This window comes from Glycine max, chromosome 6 (assembly GCF_000004515.6).
Source record: "Glycine max cultivar Williams 82 chromosome 6, Glycine_max_v4.0, whole genome shotgun sequence".
In the NCBI taxonomy this organism is placed as follows: Eukaryota; Viridiplantae; Streptophyta; class Magnoliopsida; order Fabales; family Fabaceae; genus Glycine; species Glycine max.
This window is the reverse complement of record NC_038242.2, coordinates 47,496,192-47,505,890: the sequence shown is the minus strand read 5'-3', so window position 1 is coordinate 47,505,890 and position 9,699 is coordinate 47,496,192. Positions and strand designations below refer to the sequence as shown.

The 9,699-nt window shown below is 26.8% G+C and overlaps 1 protein-coding gene across 1 annotated transcript; it reads left to right on the top strand.

The window, feature by feature from the left end:
* The first annotated feature begins 7,627 nt into the window (after positions 1–7,627).
* LOC100800123 (zinc finger CCCH domain-containing protein 2) lies at positions 7,628–9,090 on the top strand. The gene has a single exon (XM_003526219.5). It carries the CDS (start codon positions 7,710–7,712, stop codon positions 8,763–8,765), a length of 1,056 nt encoding a protein of 351 aa, XP_003526267.1. The 5' UTR covers positions 7,628–7,709; the 3' UTR covers positions 8,766–9,090.
* The last annotated feature ends 609 nt before the right edge of the window (positions 9,091–9,699 follow it).

The following is a 9,699-nucleotide window of genomic DNA, read 5'->3' as shown; positions in this document are numbered from 1 at the left end:
TTATAGGTGCATCTTCTTATCCGGTGAGTGATAGAATTAAATAGATTTTTATCTTTTTTCTTGGGCTTAATTATCAATTCTTAAAAATTAATCAACTTGTTCTCTAAATTTTTAAGATGTTTAATTTGGTTATCAAATTTTTAAAACTGAATCAATTTGGTCCCAAAATTTTTAAAAACTTGAGATCAAATTTAATTATTTAAAATAATTTAAGAATCAAATTGATTTATTTTTAAAAATTTGAATATCAAATTAAAATTTTTAAAAATTTGGAGACCAAATCAAACAATTTAAAATAAGTTGAGAAACAAATTGATAATTAAGTCTTCATGTCCTATCACATATTTATATTTTTCTTTCTTTTATCTTTTTTACTAAGTGTCACTTTGAGTGTTTAAAAATATTTTTTATTTTAATATTACGTTTTTTTTACATACATAGACTTTTGGATTGAATCCAAAACAATCAAGGAATCTAAGTCCCTCTCGCTCGGGGTCAAGATATTTGACGGATTTATTATCCATCTTTTATTGTCATTTTTCTCGTTTACTTTTATAATTTTTATTTTAGTTTTTTTTATTTTGATCAGTGTAGGTGTAGATTTTTTTTTTGGTGAATCAGTATAGGCCTACATAATGCAAAGTAACGAGTTACTATTTCGTTATATTATTAAATAATTTATATTAATTATAAGTTATTTTAATTTATTTTGACAACTGAACTAAAAAAATTTGAGTCCAATACTAAACGTGGCAATTATACCAATATTAAATAACAAAAAGTCGATCGTTGCTCATCCTTAATATGTATCTACTAAAATTAGTAAAAAATATATATATTTCATCAATAAATTTTAATTTTTAGGTTATGGCATATTAGTTTAAAAAATTTAATCAAATATGAAATCAAGTAGATTATGAGTTTTAAAAATAAAATGTGTGATGTGGAAAAAGTTGACTGAAATAAGATAAGATATACTGTTTTAAGTAGAATTTGATTTAATTTTTTTTAAGCAAACTCTTGAATTTGAATGTTGTAATAAAAAAAGTGAAAAATTTCCATTAAAGAAACTAACAATGACATAACATATGTATTTAAATATGTCATGTCATATGTAATATGACTCTTGCTAAATAAGTCTTCCCAATTTCTAAGTAAGTCTCCCTTTCTTCTAATTAAAATTGTTATTACCCATTATACTCTTTTCTACACCCCCACAAATGTGTTTTTCTTTAAACCTATTTTATACTCTATCTTTATATTATATTTAAACCCTAATTGTGAACCTCTCCATTTTTGTTATTCTTTAAACCTTCTTAACGTAATACCACATTTCCCATCAAACATATTCATAATATTGTGTTTTCTTCCACACCGGACTGTATTTTCAAGGTATGTTGATGATTGACTTATATGTCAGACAGTGTATATCATACTTTCTTTTCAATGTCCGTCGCTCAAACAAATATGTGTAGCAATTAGTTATTTTATGATTATTGTGCATCCTGAAGTATGTATCATACTCAATTGTCACTTGCTATTTAAACCAAAAGGCACAAGAAAACAATTTGTTTTTGAAGATCGAGAATGGTTAATTGGGTTTTACTTCGGTTGACATGAAGCAATTTGGGATTCTACGAGACACTATTATTTATCAGTGTGTGTTATTATGAGAGCCAATTTTGGTTTCAATTGGGGTGTTGTAGTTATGTTTTTCAGGCCTCCTATGTTCTAATTTACTATTACTATACATGTTTGCATCTTCCTTTATGCATGCACTGTGTATACATGAAGATGCAAGGGTAGTTGGTTAGTGTTGAATGTCAGGATTAAAGGAAGAACACAATTGTGAGGGTATAGAAAAGGGTATAATCAATAATAACAAATTTAATTGGAAGAAAGGGGGCCTTGTTTAGAAATTAGGAAGCCTTATTTAGCAAGAACCATATTAGACAAAAAATTCACCATATTTACATATGGAAATTGTTAAAATAAGTCTGACTCAATGGGCTAACATGATTAGCCCTATAAATAATTTGGGTTAAGTTGTAAAATTTAAAATCCAACTTATTTTATCTATGGTCAACATGACCCAAAATTTAATAATTTGGGTTAGATTTTTTTATTATTTATTTGTTTATAATTGGTAGAATTATATATGCTGAGTTTAATGCATGTGTGGTTAATGTCCATTTTAAGGTTAATATCCTATTCATATTGAGTATTGACTATAATTTCTAGCAATTGTTTATTGTTACCATTGATACACTTTATCTTATTTATATTATGTATTATGCTTTGCTATTGTATAGTACAAATATGTGTCTTTTTTATTTTAGTTATAGTGATTAAAATATTTTATTAACTTGTTATATAGATTTTTAATATTTTTTATTTTTTATAATTTTAAAAAATGATTGGCCCATGGACTTGCTTGTTTGACTTGCAGCCCGCCAATGACTAGGTTGGACTGGAAATTTCAACCCAATGTAAAATTGGTTCGGCTTGACCCCATAAAATATTGGCCCCTTATGAACTAACTTAAATTGACAACTTTATTTATGGAGACTAAAAATATATTTAATTTAATAAAATAATTGCATTACTCTATTTGTATCGTCTAAAGTTTCATATAAAAGTTAAAAAGTTGTTGATTTTTTTTTAATTTTAATAATATAATTATATTTAATTAAACTAACTTTTATTATATTAATATTTTGCATTTTACTTAATAAAAATATTAAGAAGTTATGATGAAAGTAAAAATAAAATTAAATAAATTTAAAATTTAAAATAATCTATAATATTAAATTTCAGAATCTAAAAATTAATTTAGATGACACATGTTGAAACCAGACAACTTACTTTCTCAAGGCAAAGTTTAGATGATACATGTCATTATTTGATGATTTATAAATAATTGGTCGGTTACAAAATAAATTTAAGTATTAACACATTCTCTTGCCATTAAAAAATATAATTCAATTAAACAATGTAAATCAAATCAGATATTTAAAATATTTTATAACCCAAGTTTTTTAAACTGTATTTTCTTATAATTTAAATCATTTTTATGACTTAGATTGTATTTAAAAATATGTGTAAATTTAATTTATTTTTAAATATTCAAAAATAAAATATTTTTAGTATATATTTTAGATATTAATTTTGCTATGATTAAATTTTATGATAAGAAAATTTTCAATATATTTTCATATATAAAATTGTAATAATTACTTTTCTAATAATTTTTTATGAATATATTTATTAATATGAAAATTTATTTATTTGAAAAGTGTGTTATAATTAATTAATGAAAAACAATAATAAGGAATTTTCCTGCTATTAGTACATTATAAGTAATCCAAAATTAAATATTCAATTCTTATTATTCCAAATCAAATTATATGAAATTAAGATTCTCTATCTTTTCAGTTTGATTATTTATTAACTATTTGAAATGAATTTAATTTCCATTTTAAATTCCAATCGTATTATTTATTTATCCTTTATATATTTTATTTAATTTCCTTTTTTTACTGTCAAACTTTTATTATCCATTCTTTTGTTCCACCTCTTTTAGTTTGCATATTTTTTTGCATTACTTTCTAATGCTTTTTTTAGTTTCACATGTATGGAAAAGACTGTTATCCTCAAGTAATGATTTCTCCCTCATTTTATTTGTCACATGTTACTTCAAAGAAAAGAAAAAACTTTATGCATTCTCGTCAATAGTAATGTCAAAATTGATATCTTCTGTTATTGTTTATAAAAAATGGTGGACATAATGAGTGTGCATAAAAGGGAAAAAATTGATAATTATAATTATAAATGACATTGATTATAATTTTAAACAACTTATATATATAATATAAATATTATATATATTTATATGTTATATAATTAATATGATAATATTATTTTATTTGTCAATCCTTAACTTTTGTGTGATCAATCTTTTAATTTGGATCATAAATATAAAAATTAGAGATGACAAATAAATATGTAGGAAAATTTATTATGGATTAAAAATATGTACTTATAATCTGAAATTACTTAAATAACTTTAATTAAATATAAGTTAAGTTGTTCTAATATAATTTTAGTATAAATATAAAATTAAAAATAATTTATTTTAGTATAAATATATGTTTTAAAAATATTTGTTTTAGTATAACAATATGTTTCAAATTTATTTTAAATTTATTCTTTTATTTTAATTTTTTTAACGGATACATATAAAAATATTTGCAAACATAATGTATATTCATGCTCACTGACAAAAAAACATATATATAGATATAAAATAAAGAAGACATTACAAATATATTAAAAAACACTGGTTATAACACTACTTACTTAAATATGTTTAACCTTTACTAAGAGTTTCGATTTTGCTAAAATTATGCCTGAAGATGATCAATACATCTCATCTTTGCAATGACACAAGAGAAAGAGTGTGCTTGTTTTTGTTGTCTTTGAAATAATTAGGGTGGAGTGGATGAAAAGTGACAGAAACTTCTGATTTTCTTTTTTCTTGTTTGGCATGCAAATACCTAACATTGAACTTTGCTCTGATTTCACATGAAATTGAGCACCGAGTCTGGTATATATTCAACAAGTATCATGGTTGCCCATCAATCATGTTGATTGAATATTCTTTTTAGGGAAAGAAACTACAAAAAAAAAAATTAAAACAGTGATGGTCCTAAAAAGTTTGGTTTGGGTCACCTTGATGCAAAGGGATTAATTTCTATAATGGGCCTAACATTATTTATATTTAATTATTTGAATGAAATCAATAAGCCTGATATAAATAATGTAATCCAAAAAAAAAAGTATGGGAGCTAGTGTACAAACTTAGTAAGTATAAAAGTAATATTATTTTGTTTTTTTATCTATCTAATTTCTTCGCATTTCTTCTCTTATTATACATTTTTTTATCATTCTCTTAATTATTAAAAATTGTATAGAAGTATTTGTAAATTGAATCGTCAACTTTCATCAAAAGAAAATTAAGAATTTTTCAAAGACAAATGATTTATCTTTTATGAAAAATCAATTAATGCTGTTAACCCACAATCAACAATTACATATAAATTTGTTTCCTATTTTTGGAAATAGTCAACAACTCATAAACCTTTTACTTATACACTACATTTCTTTTTCATGTAAGTTTCATATGCTTCACATGCCCTCACTGTATATTGAGGAATAACCCAATAAGTGATCAATTTTAAAATAATACAATCACTATTTTTCTTATTTTAATACAGATTAAACTAGTTTTTTCCTTTAATTTAATTTTTAGATTCAATTTGATCATCTAATTTTTTTTTTGAAGTTCAATTTAGTTCTTTTATTTCTAAAAATAATTTAATTTGATTCTACCGTCTAAATTGGATCAATAATATTAAAAAAATCATAATTTGTGGCGGTTTTGATTTAAAATCACCATAAAATACACTTTCTCAGTTTAATTTAGATAAAATAATCAAATTGAACCAATTTTAAAATTAAAAGACTAAATTAAACTTTAAAAAAATTAGATGAAAATATTAAACCTAAATAATAAATTAGAGGGAAAGAAATAATTTAACCATAATATAACATGATTCCTATTTCCCTATTTAGTATAATTAATTGCTAAGACATCCTCAGCCGTATAGAATTAAGAGATAACCCTCATCCTAATTTCTTTTATTCAATTTTCTCTTAATAGGAAAAAAAAAACTTGTTACCAGAGGTTTTGTTGAAAAAGCATAAGATTTTACTGAACAAGATTCTGTTTCAATACCTTATTTTGATGACATACTATATTAACTTCTGTAATAAAAGAAAGCATAGTCGTGTGTGTCTTGTTTGTGACTTGTGAGGCATCATGATATCCTATTTTTAATTTGGTAAAGAATGTCATCACACACCTAATTTTCACTTATTACTAGAATTGAGTTACAGTACAATGTAGCTAGCTAGTATAATTCATATATACTTTGAAATTCTTATATTATACTACTTTGCTTGTTATTTATATGACTCAACTTTGTAAATTTACTTGATGTTTTATATAAGACTCAATTAATATTTTCTGATGTATTAATTATTTTTAAACTAAAAATATTTTTAATTAAATAAGAAAAAAACTATATTAGCATATATTTAGAAAAGAGAATCATTAATTACAATAGTATTTTTGGAAAAATATATAAATTTAGGATAAATTTATTACTACCAACTAAAATAATTATTTCTTTTCAATAGTTAAATTAACTATTTTTATTAATTTTGATGAATTAAGTAATTAAATCTTATAAATAAAAATAGAGATAATAACAACTCTTGAGGTTCAATTACTTACTTCCCTTCTTAAACTTAAACCATTCTTATTATTTTGTAAAGGAGATAATGGGAAAAAGTGATTTTTTTTTTAAAAAAATCTAAAATTAGATAAGATTTACTTCTTAAAAAAAACAAAAGAAAACATTTTTAAGCAAAATTAAACAAACACACAAAACAACAGAAAATTACTTATTTCATTAAAAAAAGTTAATGAATAAGTTTAGATGAGTTTTGTTAAACTTAAAAAAATAATTTAAAAACATTTTTTGATAATTAAATAGGATATGATTCTTAAAATAAACAAAAAAAATTAATTTTTTAATCAAATACAATATATATAAACACAGTAAAAAAAAAATCTGTTTATTTTATTAAAATAAACATTTTTTTCAATAAATAAATTTTAAAAAGCAGTTAGAATATAGTGATATTTAAAAAATCAAATTTTTATTTAATAAAATCATGTATAACAGATTTGTTGACTTTTATATATTTTTAATAAAAATGTTAACTTTTTAATTAATTATATATTAAAATTTTCATAATTATGATTAATTAACATTATAAAAATATATATTTTGATAATACATAAATAGTAAGCAATTTTCTTTTTCTTAGACTATAAGTAACTATGCCTTTATAATATTATTTTTGTTTGAAATGCCAAGAAAGAAAAACAATCCCCAAGCATTCCATAAAGATTTTGACTAGGGACATCAATTTCAATTTTATTTTCCCATAAACATATCTTGAAAATCAAGAGGGATACATGATAAATTAAGGATGAGGTAAATTAAATGCAACCAAACTATGTGAAACTGAAACAAACTTTTGGCTATCTATTCTAGTCAAATCAAAGTAATTTCCCTGTGTGAAGGCTCACCCCTTATGGTATACCCCACACATGATGTAGAATTTTCTTCATACCCCACACCTGATGGTGCCAACACAACCCAAATCAAAAGTAAAATCCAAAACTTAATTGGCATAGCAATATTGCATCATACCCCACACCTGATGATGCCAACACAACCCAAATCAAAAGTAAAATCCAAAACTTAATTGGCATAGCATATTGCATCATACCAACTTTGTAGCATAGTTACACATAGCCAAAACTGATGACTGCAACGAATTGTCAAACTGCCACATACCCTCTTTTGCATGGTGACACCAAATGTTATGCAGCCACGCCCATCCTATTCAGCTATCCCTATCACCTTCTTTCTCTCTCTACATTCTCTCTCTTCAACACCTTAACATAACCACCCTATATAACTCACTCCTTATTCCCCTCTAACAATAATCAATCTTCACTCAATTTCTCTCTCTCTCTCTCTAATTTACTACACACACACAAAAAAAAAAAGATGAGTAGTGTTTTTTCAGAACACAAATTCCAACTTCAACCCTCCCACCAACTTCTCTCCCTCAAGAAATCCCTCGGAGACATTGACATCCCAGTCCCACCAAGGAAGCTCCTCACCCGCCGCTCCGCCGCCGTCCACGACGGCTCCGGCGACATTTATCTGCCTCACAGTGGCTCCACTGACTCCTCCACCGACGATGACTCCGATGGCGACCCCTATGCCTCCGACCAATTCCGCATGTTCGAGTTCAAGGTCCGACGATGTAGTCGCAGCCGGAGCCATGATTGGACAGACTGTCCCTTTGTGCATCCCGGTGAGAAGGCCCGTCGTCGGGACCCTCGCCGGTTTTATTACTCTGGAACAGTCTGTCCAGAGTTTCGCCGCGGTCAGTGTGACCGCGGCGATGCATGTGAGTTTTCACATGGGGTGTTTGAGTGCTGGCTGCACCCTTCTAGGTATAGGACCGAGGCTTGCAAGGATGGCAAGAATTGCAAGCGAAAAGTTTGCTTCTTTGCTCACACCCCTCGCCAACTCAGGGTTTTTCATTCCAATGACAATAGTAACAAGAAAAAGTGCACCGATATAAGCCCTCATAATAACAACAATTGTTGTTTGGTTTGTCATTGCTCTAATTCTACTCGTTCACCAACTTCTACCTTGTTTGGCATGTCTCATTTTTCTCCTCCATTATCACCACCTTCTCCTTCTTCGCCTTCTATGTTTGAGACCAACAACCATCATCATGGTGTTGTGAAATATAATAAGGATGTTTTCTCTGAGCTTGTGTGTTCCATGGAGGGTTTGAATTTTGATGAGGCTTCTTCACTGTTGTCTGCTGCTTCTAAGCCTCATCATCACAACAATTTGTCTTCTTGGCTTGATGTTTCTAAGGATCACAATCAAAAACAGTTCAATACTCTTAATTCGCCAACCATCACTGCTTGTGGAAGTTTTTCCAATAATGGAAATGGGGGATTTTTGAGAGCAGAAAATGGGGTTGTTGTTGATGATGTCATTGCCCCAGATCTCGCATGGGTGAATGAATTGCTGATGTAGATTATATGCAACATCTGAAGAAGAAGATGATGATGATGACAAAAAGAGTGGTTCGTGGTGGGATTTGTGATGAGGATTTACCCCAAGTGTAAATACATGTTGGAGCTAGCAACATATATTACATCCTTGTCTTCTATTGTTATTGTTATTGTTAGTTATTGTTTCTTAAGAACTTCATTGCTTTCTGAATTTGTTTTTAAGATTTGTCAAAATTAAATTCTGTAATTTTTATATATGTCCATTAAAGTAGATATAATCTGTTGTTCCGGGGATTCTGTAGAAAGTTAAACTGATTCATGGGATGGGATGTTGAATTTTTCTTTTCTGTTTTGGATTTTTCGTTGTTTTTAATTAATTATCTTCTTGATATTGTGAGAATTATTACGTGCGTTAAGCTCATTCTATGTGTCGTGGAATCAAGATTTTGTAATGCTGTAATTCTGATGTGTTAAAGTAAATATTAAGCCAATTGTTACACATGGCAAACATGCAATGTTTATCGTGACCAAATTTAAGATAATATTCTCGGAAATTATTATATGCGATGCTGTAATTTCTTTACTTGATTTTGGGGGCTAATGTAAAATTGAGGTAACACTAACACGCTGTTCACCCAGGTAAATATTTTTTTGTGAATCACGAGGTGGGCACCCAAATTAATTACTAAGGGAAATAATATTCATAAATAAATCAATTATATTTTTCTTTGTTTTGTATAATTTTTGGAACATCCTTTTTCTTTAGGAAAAATTACATTTTTGGTCTTCTATTTTGTTTTCAATTTTGGATTTTGTCGATCCCCGATAAAATTATTCATGAATTTTATCCTCGTATTTAATCAAATCACGCAATGTTGGTCTCGCAATTGGACATTGACTGTTACAAAGTAATGTTAACCGTCACGCGTCACATTCTTATTGGATGATGACTGTCA

Bases quoted from the DNA above. Each gene is read 5' to 3' on its own strand.
- LOC100800123 (XM_003526219.5), top strand. From the start codon at position 7,710: ATGAGTAGTGTTTTTTCAGAACACAAATTCCAACTTCAACCCTCCCAC.